Source organism: Nycticebus coucang, chromosome 3 (genome assembly GCF_027406575.1).
Source record: "Nycticebus coucang isolate mNycCou1 chromosome 3, mNycCou1.pri, whole genome shotgun sequence".
NCBI lineage: Eukaryota > Metazoa > Chordata > Mammalia > Primates > Lorisidae > Nycticebus > Nycticebus coucang.
Window position 1 is genome coordinate 123,995,385 of NC_069782.1, and position 21,921 is coordinate 124,017,305.

At 38.3% G+C, this 21,921-nt stretch overlaps 1 protein-coding gene across 1 annotated transcript in view; it reads left to right on the forward strand.

The window, feature by feature from the left end:
• The window catches only part of LOC128580645 (cytochrome P450 2C19-like), a 41,639-nt gene that overhangs the window by 13,862 nt on the left and 5,856 nt on the right, over positions 1–21,921 (forward strand). The window contains exons 6-7 of the mRNA XM_053582776.1: positions 18,891–19,032; positions 20,201–20,388. Of these exons, the coding sequence (XP_053438751.1) occupies positions 18,891–19,032; positions 20,201–20,388 (330 nt within the window). The remainder of the gene's footprint in view (positions 1–18,890; positions 19,033–20,200; positions 20,389–21,921) is intronic.

Here is a 21,921-nt window from a genome sequence, read left to right on the forward strand (position 1 = left end):
GCTGATCTCAAACTCCTGAGTTCAAGCAATCCAACCTACTCAGCCTCCCAAAATGCTAGGATTACAGGTGTGTCCCACCATGCCTGTATCAGCTTTTTGTTTTTGTTTTTAAATTTATTTTTTTATTTTTATTAAATCATAAACACATAAATAGTGTATACATTAATACATTTATGGGGTACAATGTGCTGTATCAGCTTTTTGGGCAAATTTGAGTAAGATTGTTTTGAATTCTTTTTTTTTTTTTTTTTTTTGAGGCAGAGTCTCACTATGTTGCCCTCAGTAGAGGGACATGGTGTCACAGCTCACAGCAACCTCAAACTCTTGGGCTTAAGTGGTTCTCTTGCCTCAGCCTCCCAAGCAGCTGGGACTACAGGCACCCACCATAACGCCCAGCTATTTTTTGTTACATATTTAGCTGGCCCTGGCCAGGTTTGAACCCTCAGTGTATGTGTCTGGCACCATAACCACTGTGCTATGGGTGCTGAGCCTGTTTTCAATTCTTATTAAAGTTTTTGGTAGACTATGCCAGTGAAATGATCTCGTTGCGGGTCTTTCAATTTTGGAAGTTTTTGATTGCTAATTCAATGTCTTTATTTAATGTGTGTCTACACTTTCTATTTCACCTTGAATTGGTTTTGGAAATTTATGTGTTTCTAGGACATTTTCCATTTATCTAGATTATCTAATTTGTTGGTGTATAATTTTTTATAGTATCCTCTTGTAATCCATTTTAGCTCTAAAATTAGAGGTAAAGTTCCTTCCTTTATTTCTGATTTTAGTTATTTGTGTCTTATCTATTTTTATGTAACCTATCTGGCTAATGGGTTATCAATTTTGATGATATTTTCAAAGATCTATTTTTCCTACATTGAATTATTTTGATATATTGTGTTTTCATTTTTATTTACCTCTTAATATTTTCCAGTTTCCCTAGCAATTTCTTCCTTAACCTGTTGGTTGTGCAAAGGTATGTCTATAGCATCTGTTTTTCTTTTTTTTTTTTATTGATTTCTAAATTTATTTTATTCCAGTCAGAGAAAATGTTTTGTATCTTTTTTTTTTTTTTGACACAGAATCTAACTTTTTCATCCTCCATGACTGCCAAGGCATCATAACTCACAGCAATCTTAATCTCATGGGCTCAAGTGAGTCTCTTGTCTCAGGGTCTGGAGCACTTGGATGTGCCTACAACAATGCCTGGCTATTTTCAGGGACAGGGACTTGCTCTTCCTCAGGCTGGTCTTGTACTTATGAGCTCAAGCCATCTACCTGCCGTGGCCTCCCCGAGTGCAAGGATGACAGGGTTTTTACTTTTTTTACTTTATAACATGTTTTTGTAGTTGATAACTGGTGTTGTTAAAAATCTTCCATTTCTTTGTTGATACTTTTGCTTAAAATTTTTATTTATTGTTAAAAGTTGAGTATTTAAGTCTCCTACTATTATTCTAGAACTGTCTATTTATCCCTTCAATTCTGTTAATGTTTGCTTCAAAATATTTGGGAGTTTCTGGATTGGTTGCTATATATTTATAATTTGGTGATTTAGTGGTTACAGACAAATTGCATGCATACCTAAGCCAGATATACAAAAGAGTGTTCAAAAAAATTAAAGAAAACATGAATAAATGGAAATATATTTTATGACATAGATGAAAATGGGAATAGTGATATGAGGACATGACTAGAACAATGTCACAAAGACAGAAGATCACAAAGTTCAGAAATTGGTTCTTCCACCAAAACCAAAACCAATACTGACCTGATATAAACTGTCTGAAGAAACTATATTGGGACCCTGGAATCTAGTCAAAAACTTACAGCATTTGGGGAGTGCTTGCTGAAGGAAGTCTCTGGTAAATTTTTGTACTTTGGCATCTCACATAGAGGAAAAGTCACTAACCAAATGGATGAATCAAGTGACAACAGTAATTATTATAACCTGAAAAATTCTTATAGAGTTAATATATTACAATGTGTTAAATATCCAGTTCTCAACAAACATGCACAGTATATAAAGAAACAAGAAATATGACCTATTAATAATAAAAAAGAATGTGACAGGAAGTATCACCAAGGAGCAGTGTTTATACTATGGGATAAGCCCTTTAGATTAAATGTTTTAAATATCTTCAGAGAGCTTAAGGAAACCATGTACAAAGAACTAAGGAAAATTAGGAGAAGAACCTACAAAAATATATGTAATATTAATAATAAGAAAGAAATTATTAAAAGGAACTAAACAAATTCTAGGACTAATACACAAAAGCTGAAAGAAAATAAAGTTTCACACAAAAGAGATTTCAATCAAAATTGTCAAAAGAAGAATATAAGGAGATTTTATACTTGAAATATAGTTAATTTATAAAAAGTTTGTACCTGTTTATACCAAGTCAGTATGTGCTTTGATTTTTATTTATTTATTGATTTATTTTTATTAAACCATAGCTGTGTACATTAGTATGATCGTGGGGCACCATACACTTGGTTCATAGATCATTGGACACATTTTCATCACATTAGTTAACATAGCTTTTGAAGCATTTTCTTAGTTATTTTGCTAAGACCTTTACATTCCACATTTACTAGGATTCACATATACCCTTGTAAGATGCACTGCAGGTGTAATCCCATTAATCCCCCTCTTTTCCCCTCCCTCCCCCCTCCCTCCCTTTCCTTTCCCCTTTCTCCCTATTCTTAGGCTGTAACTGGGTTATAGCTTTCATGTGAAGGTCCTACATTAGTTTCATAATCAGGGTGAGTACATTGGGTACTTTTTCTTCCATTCTTGAGACACTTTACTAAGAAGAATATGTTCTAGCTCCATCCATGTAAACATGAAAGAGGTAAAGTCTCCATCTTTCTTTAAGGCTGCATAATATTCCATGGTGTACATATACCACAATTTATTAATCCATTCATGGATCGATGGGCACTTGGGCTTTTTCCATGACTTAGCAATTATGAATAGGGCTGCAATAAATATTCTGATACAAATATCTTTGTTATGGTGTGATTTTTGGTCTTCTGGGTATATGCCCAGTAGGGGGATTACAGGATTGAATGGCAGATCTATTTTTAGATCTCTAAGTGTTCTCCATATCTCTTTCCAAAAGGAATGTATTAATTTGCATTCCCACCAGCAGTGCAAAAGTGTCCCCTTTTCTCCACATCCACGCCAACATCTCTGGTCTTGGGATTTTGTGATATAGGCTAGTCTCACTGGAGTTAGATGATATCTCAAAGTAGTTTTGATTTGCATTTCTCTGATGATTAAAGATGATGAGCATTTTTTCATATGTCTGAAGGCCGTGCGCCTGTCTTCTTCAGAGAAGTTTCTCTTCAAGTCCCTTGTCCAGCCTGCGATGGGATCTCTTGTTCTTTTCTTGCTAATGCGTTTGAGTTCTCTGTGGATTCTGGTTATTAAACCTTTGTCGGAGACATAACCTGCAAATATCTTCTCCCATTCTGAGGGCTGTCTGCTTGCTTTACTTACTGTGTTCTTGGCTGTGCAGAAGCTTTTTAGTTTGATCAAGTCCCAATAGTGTATTTTTGAAGCAGCTTCAATTGCCCGGGGGGTCCTTCTCATAAAAAACTTGCCCAACCCAATTTCTTCAAGGGTTTTCCATACACTCTCTTCTAGTATTTTTATAGTTTCATGTCTTAGGTTTAAATCTTTAATCCAGTGAGAGTCTATCTTGGTTAATGGTGAGAGGTGTGGGTCTAGTTTCAGTCTTCTACAGGTTGCCAACCAGTTCACCCAGCACCATTTGTTAAATAGGGAATCATTTCCCCACTGAATGTTTTTAGTTGGCTTGTCAAAGAGTAAATAACGGTAAGTAGCTGGATTCATCTCTTGGTTCTCTATTCTGTTCCAGACATCTACTTCTCTGTTTTTGTGCCAGTACCATGCTGTTTTGATCACTATCGATTTGTAGTATAGTCTGAGGTCTGGTAGCGTGATTCCTCCTGCTTTGTTTTTATTTTTGAGTAATGTCTTGGCTATTCAAGGTTTTTTCTGATTCCATATAAAATGAAGTATTATTTTTTTCAAGATCTTTAAAGTATGACAGTGGAGTTTTAATGGGGATTGCGTTGCAATTATACATTGCTTTGGGTAGTATGGACATTTTAACAATGTTGATTCTTCCCAACCATGAGCATGGTATATTTTTCCATTTGTTAACATTCTCAGCTATCTCTTTTCTTAGAGTTTCATAGTTCTCTTTATAGAGATCTTTCACGTCCATTGTTAGATAAACTCCCAAGTATTTCATCTTCTTTGGCACTACTGTGAATGGGATAGAGTCCTTAATTGTTTTTTCAACTTGACTATTGTTGGTATATATAAAGGCTACCGATTTATGAATGTTGATTTTGTAACCTGAGACACTGCTGTATTCCTTAATCACTTCTAAGAGTTTTGTAGTAGAGTCCCTAGTATTTTCCAGATATACAATCATATCATCTGCGAAGAGCGAAAGTTTGATCTCTTCTGACCCTATATGGATACCCTTGATCGCCTTTTCTTCCCTAATTGCGGTGGCTAAAACTTCCATTACAATGTTAAAGAGCAATGGAGACAATGGGCAGCCTTGTCTGGTTCCAGATCTAAGTGGAAATGATTCCAATTTAACTCTGTTCAATATGATATTGGCTGTGGGTTTGCTGTAGATGGCCTCCATCAGTTTAAGAAATGTCCCTTCTATACCAATTTTCTTAAGTGTTCTGATCATGAATTGATGTTGGATATTATCAAAAGCTTTTTCTGCATCGATTGAGAGAATCATATAGTTTTTGTTTTTAATTTGTTTATGTGCTGTATTACATTTATAGATTTACGTATATTGAACCAGCCTTGAGACCCTGGGATAAAACCGACTTGGTCATGATGTATGATTTGTTTGATATGTTGCTGGATTCTGTTTGTTAGAATCTTGTTGAATATTTTTGCATCTATATTCATTAGTGATATTGGTCTAATAATTTTCTTTTCTTGTTGGGTCTTTCCCTGGTTTGGGGATCAGGGTGATGTTTGCTTCATAGAACGTGTTGGGTAGTCTTCCTTCTTTTTCTACCTTTTGGAACAGGTTGAGTAATATAGGTACTGATTCCTCTTTAAAAGTTTGGTAGAATTCTGACGTGAAACCATCTGGTCCTGGGCTTTTCTTTTTGGGGGGATTTTGTATGGTTGATGATATTTCTGAACTTGATATGGGCCTGTTCAACATTTCCACTTGTTTTTGATTAAGTCTTGGAAGGTGACATGCTTCCAAGTAACGGTCGATTTCCTTCAGATTTTCATATTTCTGAGAGTAAAGTTTCTTGTAATATTCATTAAGGATTTTTTGGATTTCTGAGGAGTCTGTTATTTCGTCTTTGTTATTTCTGATTGATGAGATTAGAGATTTTACTCTTTTTTTCTGATTAGGTTGGCCAAAGGTTTATCTATTTTGTTGACCTTTTCAAAAAACCAGCTTTTTGATTTATTGATCTGTTGTATTATTCTTTTGTTTTCAATTTCATTTAGTTCTGCTCTGATTTTAGTTATTTCTTTTCTTTTTCTTTAATTTGGCCGGGGCTGGGTTTGAACCCACCACCTCCGGCATATGGGACTGGCGCCCTACCCGCTGAGCCACAGGCGCCGCCCGGTTATTTCTTTTCTTTTACTGAATTTGGGGTTGGAGTGTTCTTCCATTTCGTCTCTTGAGATGTCCCATTAAGTTGCTTACTTCCTCTCTTTCCGTTCTTCTGAGGAAGGCTTGCAGTGCTATAAATTTCCCTCTTAGAACTGCCTTTGCTGTGTCCCAAAGGTTCTGATAGTTCGTGCCTTCATTGTCGTTTTGTTCCAGAAATTTGGCAATTTCCTTCTTGATCTCATCTCTGACCCAGCTATCATTCAGCATAAGGTTATTTAACTTCCATGTTTTTGTATGTGTATGCAGATTCCTGTTGTTACTCATCTCAAGTTTTATTCCATGATGGTCCGAGAAGATGCATGGAATAATTTCTATTCCTTTAAATTTGCTGAGGTTAGACTTGTGACCTAAGATGTGATTGATTCTGGAGAAAGTTCCATGGGCTGATGAGAAGTATGTGTATTCAGTTTTGTTGGGATGAAATGTTCTGTAGATATCTACTAAATCTAAATGCTGGATGGTTAGATTTAAATCTAGAATTTCTTTACTCAGCTTTTTGTTGGAGGATCGATCCATCACTGCCAAAGGAGTGTTAAAATCTCTGACTATTATAGAGTTGGAGGAAATCAAGTTGCTCATGTCTGTTAGAGTTTCTCTTATAAATTGAGGTGCATTCTGGTTGGGTGCATAGATATTAATAATTGAAATCTCACCATATTGAGTCTTACCCTTAACAAATATGAAGTGACCATTTTTGTCCTTCCTTACTTTTGTTGGTTTAAAGCCTATTGTGTCTGCAAATAAAATTGCAACTCTTGCTTTTTTCTGGTTACCATTTGCCTGAAATATGGATGACCATCCTTTCACCCTGAGTCTGTATTTGTCTTTTTTTTTTTTTTTTATTGTTGGGGATTCATTGAGGGTACAATAAGCCAGGTTACACTGATTGCAATTGTTAGGTAAAGTCCCTCTTGCAATTGTGTCTTGCCCCCATAGAGTGTGACACACACCAAGGCCCCACCCCCCTCCCTCCTTCCCTCTTTCTGTTTCCCCCCCATAACCATAATTGTCATTAATTGTCCTCATTTCAAAATTGAGTACATAGGATTCATGCTTCTCCATTCTTGTGATGCTTTACTAAGAATAATGTCTTCCACTTCCATCCAGGTTAATACGAAGGATGTAAAGTCTCCATTTTTTTTAATGGCTGAATATTATTCCATGGTATACATATACCACAGCTTGTTAATCCATTCCTGGGTTGGTGGGCATTTAGGCTGTTTCCACATTTTGGCGATTGTAAATTGAGCTGCAATAAACAGTCTAGTACAAGTGTCCTTATGATAAAAGGATTTTTGTCCTTCTGGGTAGATGCCCAGTAATGGGATTGCAGGATCAAATGGGAGGTCTAGCTTGAGTGCTTTGAGGTTTCTCCGTACTTCCTTCCAGAAAGGTTGTACTAGTTTGCAGTCCCACCAGCAGTGTAAAAGTGTTCCCTTCTCTCCACATCCACGCCAGCATCTGCAGTTTTGAGATTTGGTGATGTGGGCCATTCTCACTGGGGTTAGATGATATCTCAGGGTTGTTTTGATTTGCATTTCTCTAATATATAGAGATGATGAACATTTTTTCATGTGTTTGTTAGCCATTCGTCTGTCGTCTTTAGAGAAAGTTCTATTCATGTCTCTTGCCCATTGATATATGGGATTGTTGAGTCCTCTATAGATTAATTTGAGTTCTCTATAGATCCTAGTTATCAAGCTTTTGTCTGATTCAAAATATGCAAATATCCTTTCCCATTGTGTAGGTTGTCTCTTTGCTTTGGTTATTGTCTCCTTAGCTGTACAGAAGCTTTTCAGTTCAATGAAGTCCCATTTGTTTATTTTTGTTGTTGTTGCAATTGCCATGGCAGTCTTCTTCATGAAGTCTTTCCCCAGGCCAATATCTTCCAGTGTTTTTCCTATGCTTTCTTGGAGGATTTTTATTGTTTCATGCCTTAAATTTAAGTCCTTTATCCATCTTGAATCAATTTTTGTGAGTGGGGAAAGGTGTGGGTCCAGTTTCAGTCTTTTACATGTAGACATCCAGTTCTCCCAACACCATTTATTGAATAGGGAGTCTTTCCCCCAAGGTATGTTCTTGTTTGGTTTATCAAAGATTAGGTGGTTGTAAAATGTTAGTTTCATTTCTTGGTTTTCAATTTGATTCCAAGTGTCTATGTCTCTGTTTTTGTGCCAGTACCATGCTGTCTTGAGCACTATGGCTTTGTAGTACAGACTAAAATCTGGTATGCTGATGCCCCCAGCTTTATTTTTGTTACAGAGAACTGCCTTAGCTATACGGGGTTTTTTCTGGTTCCATACAAAACGCAGAATCATTTTTTCCAAATCTTGAAAGTACGATGTTGGTATTTTGATAGGAATGGCATTGAATGGATAGATTGCTTTGGGAAGTATAGACATTTTAACAATGTTGATTCTTCCCATCCATGAGCATGGTATGTTCTTCCATTTGTTAATATCCTCTGCTATTTCATTTCTGAGGATTTCATAGTTTTCTTTATAGAGGTCCTTCACTTCCTTCGTTAGGTATATTCCTAGGTATTTCATTTTCTTTGAAACTATGGTAAAGGGAGTTGTGTCCTTAATTAGCTTCTCATCTTGACTGTTATTGGTGTACACAAAGGCTACTGACTTGTGGACATTGATTTTATATCCTGAAACATTAGTGTATTTTTTGATGACTTCTAGGAGTCTTGTGGTTGAGTGTTTGGGGTTCTCTAACTATAAGATCATGTCGCCAGCAAAGAGGGAGAGTTTGACCTCCTCTGTTCCCATTTGGATTCCCTTTATTTCCTTGTCTTGCCTAATTGTATTGGCTAGAACTTCCAGCACTATGTTGAATAGTAAAGGTGACAGAGGACAACCTTGTCTGGTTCCAGTTCTAAGAGGAAAAGCTTTCAGTTTTACTCCATTCAGTAAAATATAACTGTGGGTTTGTCATAGATAGCTTCAGTCAGTTTCAGAAATGTGCCACCTATGCCTATACTCTTCAGTGTTCTAATTAGAAAAGGATGCTGGATTTTATCAAATGCTTTTTCTGCATCTATTGAGAGGATCATGTGATCTTTATTTTTGCCCCTGTTAATATGGTGGATAATGTTTATAGAGTTGCGTATGTTAAACCAGCCTTGCATCCCTGGGATGAAGCCTACTTGATCATGATGAACGACTTTTTTGATGATAAGCTGTAATCTATTGGCTAGGATTTTCTTGAGAATTTTTGCATCTATATTCATGAGTGAGATTGGTCTGAAATTCTCCTTTTTGTTTGGGTCTTTTCCTGGTTTTGGTATCAGGGTGATGTTTGCTTCATAGAATGTGTTGGGGAAGATTCCTTCTTCCTCAATTTTTTGGAATAATTTCTGCAGTACAGGAATAAGCTCTTCCTTGAAGGTTTGATAGAATTCTGGAGTGAAGCCATCTGGACCAGGGCATTTTTTAGTTGGAAGCTTTTTTATTGTTTCTTTGATCTCAGTGCTTGAAATTGGTCTGTTCAGGAGCTCTATTTCTTCCTGGCTTAGTCTAGGGAGAGGGTGTGATTCCAAATATTGATCCATTTCTTTCACATTGTCAAATTTCTGGGCATAGAGTTTCTGGTACTATTCAGAAATGATCTCTTGTATCTCTGTGGGATCAGTTGTTATTTCCCCTTTATCATTTCTGATTGAGGTTACTAGAGATTTTACTTTTCTATTCCTCGTTAGTCTGGCCAATGGTTTATCTATTTTATTTATTTTTTCAAAAAACCACCTCCTTGTTTCATTAATTTTCTGAATGATTCTTTTGTTTTCAATTTCATTGATCTCTGATTTGATTTTGGATATTTCTTTTCTTCTACTGAGTTTAGGCTTAGATTGTTCTTCTTTTTCCAATTCCATAAGATCTCTTGTGAGATTGTTGATGCGCTCTCTTTCTGTTTTTCAAATGTAGGCATCTAAAGCGATGAATTTTCCTCTCAAAACTGCTTTTGCAGTATCCCACAGGTTTTGGTAGCTTGTGCCTTCATTGTTGTTATGCTCAAGGAAGTTAATGATTTCCTGTTTTATTTCTTCCTGCACCCATCTGTTATTCAACAGAAGATTGTTTAATTTCCATGCCTTTGGGTGGGGTTGAGCAGTTTTGTTAGAGTTGAGTTCCACCTTTAGTGCCTTATGGTCTGAGAAGATACAAGGTAAAATTTCAATTCTTTTGATTCTGTTGATATTTGTTTTGTGTCCCTGGATATGATCAATTTTGGAGGATGTTCCATGGGGTGACGAGAAGAATGTATATTCTTTATCTTTGGGATGGAGTGTTCTATATGCGTCTATCAAGCACAGTTGTTCTAGGGTCTCATTTAAATCTCTTATATCCTTGTTTAATTTCTGTTTAGAGGATCTGTCCAGCTCTGTAAGAGGAGTGTTAAGGTCCCCTGTTATTATGGTATTATCAGATATCATATTGCTCAGACTGAGTAAAGTTTGTTTCAAGAGTCTTGGAGCATTTAAATTGGTTGCATAAATATTTAGAATTGAAATGTCTTCTTGTTGTATTTTTCCCTTGACCAATATAAAGTGACCATCTTTGTCTTTTTTGACTTTAGTTGCTTTAAATGCACATGTATCTGAAAATAAGATTGCAACTCCTCTTTTCTTCTGAATTCCATTTGCCTGAAAAATTGTCTTCCAACCCTTGACTCGGAGCTTTAATTTGTCTTTTGAAGCCAGGTGTGTTTCTTGCAGACAGCAAATGGATGGCTTGTGTTTTTTAATCCAGTCAACCAATCTATGTCTCTTCAGTGGGGAATTGAAGCCATTAACATTTATTGAGATAATTGATAAGTGTGGTAGTATTCTATTCGTCTTATTTTGTGAGAGTCCATTGCTTAATCTTTTGCATCAGTGTGGAGTTTAGGTTCTGTCCTTTAATTTCTGAGTTCTTACTTTGTGGCTGATCCATTGTGGTGGTCAGTGTGCAGAACAAGTTGAAGTATTTCCTGTAGCGCTGGTCTTGTTGTGGCGAATTTCCTCAATGTTTGTATATCCGTAAATGATTTGATTTCTCCATCAATTTTGTAGCTTAGCTTAGCAGGGTACAGAATTCTGGGCTGGAAATTGTTCTGTTTAAGTAGATTAAAGGTAGATGACCATTGTCTTCTTGCTTGGAAAGTTTCATTAGAGAAGTCTGCGGTCCCTCTGATGGATTTGCCCCTGTAGGTCACCTGGTGCTTACTCCTGGCAGCTTGCAGAATCTTTTCTTTTGTCTTGACTTTGGACAGGTTCATCACAATGTGTCTTGGAGAAGCTCGGTTAGAATTGAGGCGACCTGGGGTCCGATAGCCGTCTGAAAGCATTGTGTGAGAATCTTTGGTGATATTTGGGAAATTTTCTTTTATAATATTCTCTAGTATGGCTTCCATTCCTCTGGGGCATTCTTCTTCCCCTTCTGGAATTCCTATAACTCGTATGTTGGAACGCTTCATAAAGTCCCATAATTCTGACAGTGAACGTTCTGCTTTCTCTCTCTTCTTTTCTGCCTGTTTTACTATGTGAGTTATCTCAAAAACTTTGTCTTCTACCTCTGAAATTCTTTCTTCTGCATGGTCTAACCTGTTGCTGATACTTTCCATTGCATCTTTAAGTTCCCTAATTGGGAACTAAAAAGGATATAGCAGTTCCTTCAGCTCTGCTATATCCTTTTTATATTCTTCATATCATTCATCTCTTATTTGATTCTGTTTTTGAATTTCCCTTTGGTTATTTTCCACTGTATTAGCAGTTTCCTTCATTGTTTCCATCATTTCTTTCATTGTTTTCAACATGTGTATTCTAAATTCCCTTTCTGTCATTCCTAACATTTCTTTATAGGTGGAATCCTCTGCAGTAGCTACCTCATGGTCCCTTGGCGGGGTTGTTCTGGACTGGTTCTTCATGTTGCCTGGAGTTTTCTGCTGATTCTTCCTCATGAGTGATTTCTTTTCTCTGTTTCCTTGCCCTAATTTTCCTTTCACTTCCTCTTGCTGTTTAAGTTCTCGTGCCTGTGACTAAGGGTTACAGGACCAGAAGGGTGAGAAGGTTGAAGAGCAAAAAAGGGATGAAATAAAGGAGGACCGAGTGATAAGAAAAAAAAGAAAAATAGAGAAAGGAGAGGGGGTGGGTAAAAGGAATATTGACAAAATGAAGAGAGGCACAGAAAGAGGGAGACAGAGCAATATAGGTGTACAGTAGGGTACTTTGATACAACCTAAAAAAAAAAAAACACCTTCTGGTGGTGCCCAGTTGGGTGGTTCTCTTGAGGTCAGCAGTTCTTTGCTAACCTGATCAGACACAGTACCCCACCTCCACCAAGTAGAGAGGAAAGACAAAAATACTATAAATCAAACCAAAACAAGCAAACAGAAAACTTTACGGGATAAAATTGGGTGGAAAACCAAATAATAGCGGTAGAAACACTAACAAAAATGAAGTTCTAATTGAAATAGGCAGCAATGGGAAATTATAATTAAACTAGAAAAATTGAGAAATAAAAAGGATCTGTATGGAAAAGGTTGAACTTAAAAAACAAAACAACAATCAACAACATCAAAATAAACAACAAAAATACCAAACCAAAAAAAAAAAATACAACCAAAAACAAAGCAGTATGTATATGTTATTGAATATTGTCTGGGCAACACGTTGTCTTCTGGGGTATGAGATGTTAATCACAGTTCTGATACGACTGGAGGCTGCTAGTTTCTCAAACCCCAGCAGGTAGACACCCTAAATTTCTCTTCAGCCCACTTAAAAGGCACTTTGAACTTGTTCACTTGCTGAGCAGAAGGTTTCCCAGGGAAGTTCTTGTTGCTGGAATCACTGCTGAAGTGGCTATCCACTTACCCTGTGTGCCAAAACTGGTCTCCCTCTGCCCGTGAGGGTTAGGGCTGCAAGGCGGCTCAGACCCCACCCTTAGGCTACTTGGTCACTGGGTTACCAGCTCCCACCCAATTCTAGCTCTGTGACCCTGAGGGCAGAGCTTGCCAGGGCAGATTGCTCACAATGGCTGCCTGTGACCCAGAGCCAAACACTATTAGCTCCGTCTGGCTCAGCGGCTCAGACTGGGGCCGTATACACAGGCCAAAATTCTCCGCACTCCCGCTCAGGCTCTCCCCAAGGCAGTTCAGCTAATTGCCAAGTCCAAAGACACCAAAACAGTTCACAGGTAAGGCCTTTCTGGTTTGCAGTCTCGCTGCTACTGAACTTACAGTTGCAGGCGGGTTTAGACGGATTGAACACACGCGACCACTTGCCGGTTTTCCACTGTTTTAGTCCTCCTCTTGGGGTCCAGAAGTCTCTCGCTGACTCCCTGTACCCTCTCAGGGGTGATGATAGGCAGATCCCACTAGCCAGAGATGCCTGGAGTCCTATCTCCCCAGACTCACGGTGCCCATATGCAAGGAAGCTGTTACTCAGCTGCCATCTTCGGTTGCAAGCTGTATTTGTCTTTTAAGTTAAGATGTGACTGTTGTATGCAACAAATGTCTGGCCTGAGTTTTTGTATCCAGTCAGCTAACCTATGTCTCTTTAGAGGGCGGTTTAAGCCATTCACATTAATGGAGATTATTGATAAGTTTGGTGAAATTTGGAGTATTGAGTTTTTTGAAAGTCCAGTGGGCATGTTTAATCCTTTTGCCATTGTGGAAGTTAGAGTTTGATCAGAAGTTTCTGAGTGAGTTTACTTTTGTAGTAGAGGATTGGGTTGGTTATTATGGAGGATAGGTCTGAGAATATCCTGAAGAGCTGGTTTGGTTATGGCAAATTTCTTTAGCATATATATGTCATTAAAGTATTTAATTTCTCTGTCGTAAATGAAACTCAGTTTAGCTCAGTACAAGATCTGGCGTTGAAAGTTATTTTGCTTGAGGAGATTAAACGTTGATGACCACCCTCTTCTGGCTTGAAAAGTTTCAGCAGAGTGATCTGCAGTCATTCTAATGTTCTTCCCTTTGAAGGTAATAGATTTCTTTTGCCTGGCCGCTTTGAGAATTTTCTCCTTCATATTAACTTTAGTGAAGTTAATTATGATATGCCTGGGGGGTGTCTTATTGGGGTTGAGTCGTGCTGGGGTTCTGAAGCTATCTGCTATCTGAATTTCAGGTTCTCTAGGCATGTCTGGAAAATTCTCTTTCATAATTTCATGCAGAAGGGCCTCTGTGCCCAGTAAGGCCACTTCATCTGTTTCAGGAATTCCTATGAGACGGATATTTGCCTTCTTCGAGTTATCCCAGAGCTCTCTGAGTGAGTGATCCATTTTTGCTCTCCATTTCTCTTCCTCTTTTAGAGTTTGGGAGCGTTCAAAGGCTTTATCTTCGATGTTGGAGATCCTTTCTTCTGCTTGGTCCATTCTGTTGCTAAGGGATTCTACTGTATTTTTCATATCTTTGAGGGCTGCAAATTCTTGTTTCAGTGTGTCTAAGTCTTTGGTGGTTTTGTCTTTAAATTCGTTAAATTCTTGAGACAGCTTTTGAATTTCTCCATGAATTCCTAATTCCATTTTGTTAATCTTGTTTGCCATCCAAATTCTGAATTCAATTTCTGACATCTCAACCAGTTGTTTGTGAATGGGATATTCAATTACATCTGCCGTATCTTTCCTTGGGGGGGGGGGTTTTGATCTATTCTGGTTATTCATGTTACCAGAGTTTTCCCACTGATTCTGCCCCATGATTGTTTTACTCCTTTTGATTTTCCTCTGGTGTTTTGTCAAGGACCCGTACAGTGCTGTGGCCTGAGAAACTGGGGCCCTGTTTGGTGTAGAGGGGCTAAGTGGTTCTGATTTGTTTTCAGCTGGTTTCTATGTGACCCTAGTGAAACAGTTACTCTGGATTGATATCTCAGCTGTGGAGAAATACCAGCAATTAAGTCACCCCACCCACCACAGGCAACAAATGGAAAAGGAAAATCAAACCTTCCTACAACCACACACCCAGGGCACCACCTGGATAGTCCCCAGGTGAGTGACTCAGTTCAAAAAGTCTAAGTCAATTGTCTCAGTCAGCAGCTGCCTTGGGTGGGATAGTTCAAGAGGTCCCTGGGAACTGGATCACAGGGGTCTGGTGACTGCTCTAAAATGGCTTGCTCCAGTGCTGCGTGGAGTCAGGAAGAGCCACCAGTAAATAGATCAGTCTGGGAAGATTGATGCCTCCATCCCCACCTTGCAGCTCTGTCACACCCAGTCGCTGCTAGCCCCACAGGGCTGTGACCCAGTCAGTTGTCTGCAGTAAGCAGATACTCCAGGGGTTTGCACCTGCCTAAGTCACTGGGTAGTCTATGTCTGCTCGACTAGGCCACTATTCTCTGTCTTTATCCAGCAGGGAGTGGTGTGGCCTGTCAACCTCGGGCACTTGATGGAGGCTGGAGGTGTTCACTCAGTTCCAGCCCCACCCTTAGTTTATGTTACTGGGTGAAGGGAACAACCCGGTGGGAGTTTGTTTCTGACCTTGCCAGATTCCTCTGTAGAGGAGAGGCTGATTTGAGTTCCCAGAACCTGTGTCTCAGGCCCTGTCTTTAGTCCTGCGGGTTTGTATTCGCAGCACGATCAGTTGTTGGCTGTAGCCTCTTGGCCTCCTTTGTCTATAGGCTGGTGATCCCCTAAGGGCCAGGTGCATCTTAGGCTCAGTAGAGTGGTTCTCTGGATCAGCCCCACCCTAGGAGTTTCCCGGCTCTGCGGGTGTGTTTTCTAGTCCCCGTGTTCCACCCAGGTCGGTACTGTCTCAGGAAAACCCTTTACTCATGGGGCCTGTGTTTCAGTCCCAGGTCTGTTCCATGGTGGTTGCCATCTGAGAAGATGCTCGGCCTCATCTGGTTGCCCAGGAAGACAGGAGGAGAGGCTATGGGATATCTGGGGGTGGGCCTTGTTATTGCTGAAGACGGCTGTTGCTCTGCACCTTGGGGCACCACTGCTCCAGTGTAATTCCCTCTCAGCCGACCGTTGTCTTCTTGCTCCTTTGCTACAGAGTTAGCACTGGCCAGCTGCAGTCCAGGTCCTGTCTACACCTCTTGAGAGTTCACCCAAGAATCTGGACTCCTGAGGGGGCAGGTCTCCAGATGACGGAGTGAGAGTGGAAGGGGGTGTTAGGAGCTCAGGGTTGCAGGTCATAACACTAAGCTCATTGAGACCAAATGAACAAATAAACAGATACAAAGGTTACCAGGCACATGGGACCATAGATACAGAGACAGACGGAAACACATAAACATACAAGCAATAGCCACGACAACAGCAATATAAGAACAACTGCAATAAAAATAGTGATAATCGTAAAATAATTGAAAGAAGGGAAAAAAAGAGAGAAAAAATGGTGTTAGAAGGAATGTTAAGCGAGAAGAAAGAAGAAATTAAAATTAGAAGACATAGAAATAAAAAATATATCTATATAAAATGTAATAATAAAAAATTATCGAAATCTCCTCTAAGAAAATGGTGAGGAAAAATCAGACAAAAAGAAAACAACAGCAAAAAAACAAACAAACAAAAAGCCCCACGAAAACCAAACCAAAACAAAGCAAACAAAAACCAAAGGCACCAACTGCAAAAATATTCTTGTGGTAGAAATATACCTATAAATATCTATATGTCTGCTGTAGGGATCAACTTTCGTAGGAATATATTCATACTGCAATATACTTTCTGGACACCAGGTGGCGCTGTGAGTGGTTTCGAGACATACCTGGTTTACAGTTCATACCGTTACCATGGTAACCACCTTCCTTGGCCAATCGCCATTTTGGAGTTTCCGTAAAAGTTTGTCGCCTAAGAATTGTGCAACCTCGGCTGTTCTTTTCCGGACAGCACTTGCAACCGACCTTCCCACTCAGTACAGGTGTCCACGCTTCCTAAGTCCCTCCACTCTGTTCCCAGGTTCCCCCGCGAACTGGCGACTGCAATCGGCCATAAGGGGAGTGGTGTTGAGTTCGCGAGATATCTCCTGTAGCTGGTTCCTGGGGCTTCAGCAGCCAAAGCCGGTCCACGGCTTCAGTAGCTTCCCGGCTCCGGAAGCCAAAGCTGGGTCCTAGGCTTAAAGCCGGTTCCCGTGGTTGGAGCGCTGGGGGGATTTATTCTGAGTTTTATGGTTCAGAGTTTTGGATGGGCGTCTGCCAGTTCGCTGTGCAGCCTGAACCGCCAGTCCCCTCCAACACCTGGGGGAAAGGTGCCTGCCCTTTTGGGTAGTTCAAAATGTCTGTTTCCCAGGCAGGATCCCTTCCCTTCAATTGTCCAACAGTTTGCCCAGCTCCCTGTGGTTTTGAGTGGCTCTCCTTTCGGATGCCTCCCTCAGTTCAGGATTAATTACTTGTCAATTGGATTTTGTCAGCATTTACAAGCTGCTGACCTCCGTGGGGGAGGGGCCTGCTGGCTGGCAGCCGAGCAGGGAAGAATCTCTACAACAGAGTCTGTGATTTTAAATTACTCCTCATATATAGCAAACCACCAGTTCGCTGGGTGTCTCCAGCTGTCTGTCCACTCCAATAATCCACACACAGGGAAGGTCCAGACCGCCTTTCCTCTCACCTGGTGGCTTGGGAGAGGTGGGCTACACGTCTGTCCTGTCCACCATCATGCTCCGCCCTCATGTGCTTTGATTTTGATGATGGGATTAATTCCTGAATTTTCTGATCTACTATCTTTGCGACATTATTCTATAATACCTTCATAACAATATTATGATTTTCATCTATGAGATGGAATATTTTCTCACTTATTCAAATTTTCTTTAATTTCTGTCAATATCATTTTGTATAATCCATCTTAATTATGATAATTATAATCTAGCTTAATTAGGCTATGTGTATATGAGTACTAAATTACCAAATTCACATCAACAGATGAAAATATTAATACTGTTTTTGAGTAGATTTCTTTTTTTACTGATTTATGAGTAATTTTAACTTGACAAACTTAAAGAACTTGTGAAACTTATGTTATCAAGGGAGATGGCTGTCTTTGTGTAGCAAGTACACATTTTGAGAGGGTCTAGTCTATTTTCATGTTTGAACCCATAATATTAGATATGCTACAGGTCACCTGGAAACTATAAAAGCATTAATAATTTAATTCTGACCTAGGAACTGGTTAGAAAATAATATATTTTGTAACATGTTGAAAACTACCCCCTCATTGTCAATTCTGTATTGTCATCTCAGCAGTCCTAAACCAAACTTACTATTCCTTATCAGTTGCTTTGTCTCCTAACTTTCAATTAGAAGAACTCTACTAACTAGTCCCTAGGCCTGTGCATGTACTTTGTCCTTTATACCATATGGGCAGTTAATGCAGCAACTGTCTGTCTCCATGACTGCAGCTTCTCTTCAATTTGAGTATTTGTGCTTATTCATGTACCTGTCCCTCAGATCAGGTTGCTTGTTGCTTCCTATTTGGATTACAGTAGCGCTGGCCTCATCATGTCATTGTTAACCTATTCCCTCCCTATAATTCATTGTATGTTTTTCTATTATATTAGTTTTTACACAATGTCAACTTCATAATAGGTCTACAGAAAATATTGTGTCCATGATCCTTACTGACAGAAGAGAATTGATTGACTATTGATTCAGACTTATAATATTCTTCATGAGATAGCCCTATTCACCTATTTCTGTTAATTTGGAATCGATTATATTTGTCTAATAGAAGGGAAAATCTAGTTAATGATTCAACAAACAATGGGAATGTTTATCTCAAATACGTGGAGTCTCATGGTGGAGCAATAGAGGAAAGATACAGTAGCCCTAAATCATTATAGACTCAAGTGCTGCCTTCACCTTATTATTTCATATATAGGGCTTCATTTTCATGATTAATCCCTGCTGTCCCAAGATGATGTCCACTCTACCTCCTCTTCATATTTGTGTTTGAGCAAGAAGAAGATAGAAGAAGTGCCAACCTTAGACTTCTGCATATTATCTTTTTTGGCAAAAACCATGCTGCCTGACTCAGCTAACTGCAGAGAGTTTGATGAGAGTGGAATTTTGGGGCGTGTGGTATAAGGGGGCAGGAAGTGAAGTTTGGATCAGCTGATCCACAGCCTGTACACCATGTAGTAGTTTTTCCTAACATTATACTTTCTGCTCTCTATATTGGTTAAGTTTCTAACAAGGTGAGTTATTATGGATTCCCTGTAATTGAATATGCTGGCATATGAATCTGTCAGATGATTACATCTAATTAATCCTAGGAAAAGCATAATCAACAGTTGGAGTTTACTTTTGAAAACTTGATAAATGCTGCATTTGACTTTTTTGGAGCTGGGACAGAAACAACAAGTACAACCCTGAGATATGCCCTCCTGCTCCTGCTGAAGCATCCAGAAGTCACAGGTATGACCACAGATGAGGAGCAATGTGAATTTCAAAAGTATCAGGAGGACTGCTGATGTCTTCCATCCTGTTTCTCTTAGAAACGTTACACTATTTAAAATTCTGTGCCACAGGCTGTAATGTTTACACTAAATGTAAACATTTAATGATGTCATTAAAATGGGAAATCTTGGCAAAATAGGGGAGGATGACTGAGGGAAGTGAAGACACCATGGTAGTTGGAAAAGCTATACAGTCTTGGTGTGGTGTCTGGATTTCCTGAGTGGTAATTTATACCAGAGAGCGGAAACCTTAATTGGCCTAGGATTGCACATTAGCTTTATTATGAAAAAGAAAATTTGAACAGTAGGTATACTTTTGAAGATAACTTTCCTCATTATGAAAATTCCATGTTCTTATATTTAAGTAGGGAAAATTGAAACTTTCCTTACTGAATCATAAGTGGAAAACTTATAAATTTAATGAGGCTACCTAGGATAATTTCCAGTCCGGAAAGTATTCTAAAAAGTTAGAGTCATAAGCAAAGTATCTCCATTTAGGCAAAGACGTACCTAAAAGGAGCTTATTATTCCAGGAGTGTGTTCTATGAAATGGATGTTCGGCAAAATAAGAATATTTTTCTGAGTTGTGGGTCAATAATTTTATCTTTTATGTATAACTTTACTTTAGAAATTTACCTTTAATGAATTCTAGATATGCAATAGATGCTTTTTTATGTGTCAAGATCACATTGAATTGATAATAACTAATTATAAATGAGAATTAGTGTCTTTAAAGTAGGAAGAATGGAGTACCAGAAACTGCCAACCAAGAAGTGATTGATAGTCTGAAGCTCTCAATAATTAGGAAGATATTACTGTCAGTTTGAAACATCTACTTGAGACTGAGGAAATAATTCTTACTTTATATATCAAATATTTCATCATTTCTGTTTGTAGTACTTATTAATATGTCAGTACACATACATATGTAAAGATTTATCTTAAGGCCTAGCTTATGGTACAATTATATGATTTGTATTATAACAAGTCTCTAAGTCTATAGGTAATTCTCTCTCTATAATTTAATTTTATAATGACTATGTGGTACTTTCATAAGCATAACCCTGATTCTGTGACAAATTTCCATTTTTCTCCTTTTCCGTCACCTCTTACTTGTGTCTTATTAGCTAAAGTCCAGGAAGAAATCAACCATGTGGTTGGCAGACACCGGAGCCCCTGTATGCAGGACAGAAACCACATGCCCTACACAGATGCCATGGTGCATGAGGTCCAGAGATACATTGACCTCCTTCCCACCAATCTCCCTCATGCGGTGACCCGTGATGTTAAGTTTAGAAACTACCTGATCCCCAAGGTAAACTTGTTTCTCCGACATGGTACCTCAGTACTCTTAAAATTCCCCAATCCACAGTATGGTCTCAATCCTCTACCAACACAAGATGAGAGAAGTGCAAAACTCAGATGTGGCAGCTTGATGGACTTTATGTTGTTTCAGTGTGGAGCTGTAAAGCTTTAGAATGACAGGTCTTGGTACCTGGCAGTTTGTATCTTCCAAATTTGTTGTCCTTCTTCAAGCTTATGTTGGCTACTCTTAGGTATACACGTTTTCAGGTAAATTTTATAAATAAAAGTTTACTAAGTAGCCAAACACTTTGCTGGGATTTCTATCAGGGTGACATTTAGTTTATAAATCAATTTGGAAAATAATTATATCTTGACAAATTGAATCTTTTTATTCATGAATAAGTTTATACTACTAATTTATTTGGGTTGCCTTTCATTTTCTTAGTATTTATTATTTTATTTATTTTCAGTGCAGTGGTTTGCAAATATTTTGTCACTTTTTTCTAGATAATCATTATTTTTCATTGTTATAAATTTTATAAAATGCCTTTTCTATTTCTTTGTGCATATTATAAGTGAGTGGAAATATTATATAATTGAATTTATCATTCTTATAACATAAATCTAGCAACTTTTCAAAATTGACTAATAACTGCTAATTTGAATGTAGATTCATGGGGAATTTCCACGTACATTATTTTTCTGTCTGGGCTAATATTATGTTGTATTTGTTTAAGTTCTCGTTTTCAATTCTTATGTCTTTAATTTCTCTTTGTTATATGACTGCACTGGGCAGGATTTCCAGGAGGGTGTTGAAGAGAAGTAGTAACAGTGGGCACCTTTGTTTCACTTACCACTTGTAAGAAAGGGTGGAGATTTAATACCTCACAGTTGAGAATGATGCTTTAAGTTGATGTGGCTACATATTCTTTATCAGATTAGGAAAAGTGGCTCTCTTCTCTTATTTTTATATGAAGTTTGGTCATAAATTTGTGTTTAATTTTATCAAATTAATTCTCCACATTTTTGACATGATAGCGTATATTGGCTTCAAGTTCCATTTTAAATATACACATGACTACACATATAGCTGGATTTGATGTGCTTTGTATTATTTGGGACATCTGTATTTATATTTATAAGATATTTTGAACCGTGATTTTACTTCTTCAAAATTTTTTCATCAGATTTCTGATGCCAAGACAACACTTGCTCATGAAATTACATGAAAGTGTTTCTAAATGTGGATCTATTTTTATTGCCTTCTCATCCCCCACTTTTCTTCTTAGACTACTTAGCTGTATCTTTGAAATGCCTAATACTTTTTGGTTAAATACCAAATATTGTAAACGAAAACATGTAAAGTATCAGAGATATCAGAATGGATTCATTCCTCTCCCTTAGACAGTCATCATGATGTAAGACCTCTTGCCCTGATTCAGAGTGGTTTTCATATTCGTGCAGATTTTCTAGTTGCTATGATATCAGCTACTTTAGTTTATTAAAACTAGGTCATATTATTACTAAAATTAAAACTAGTATG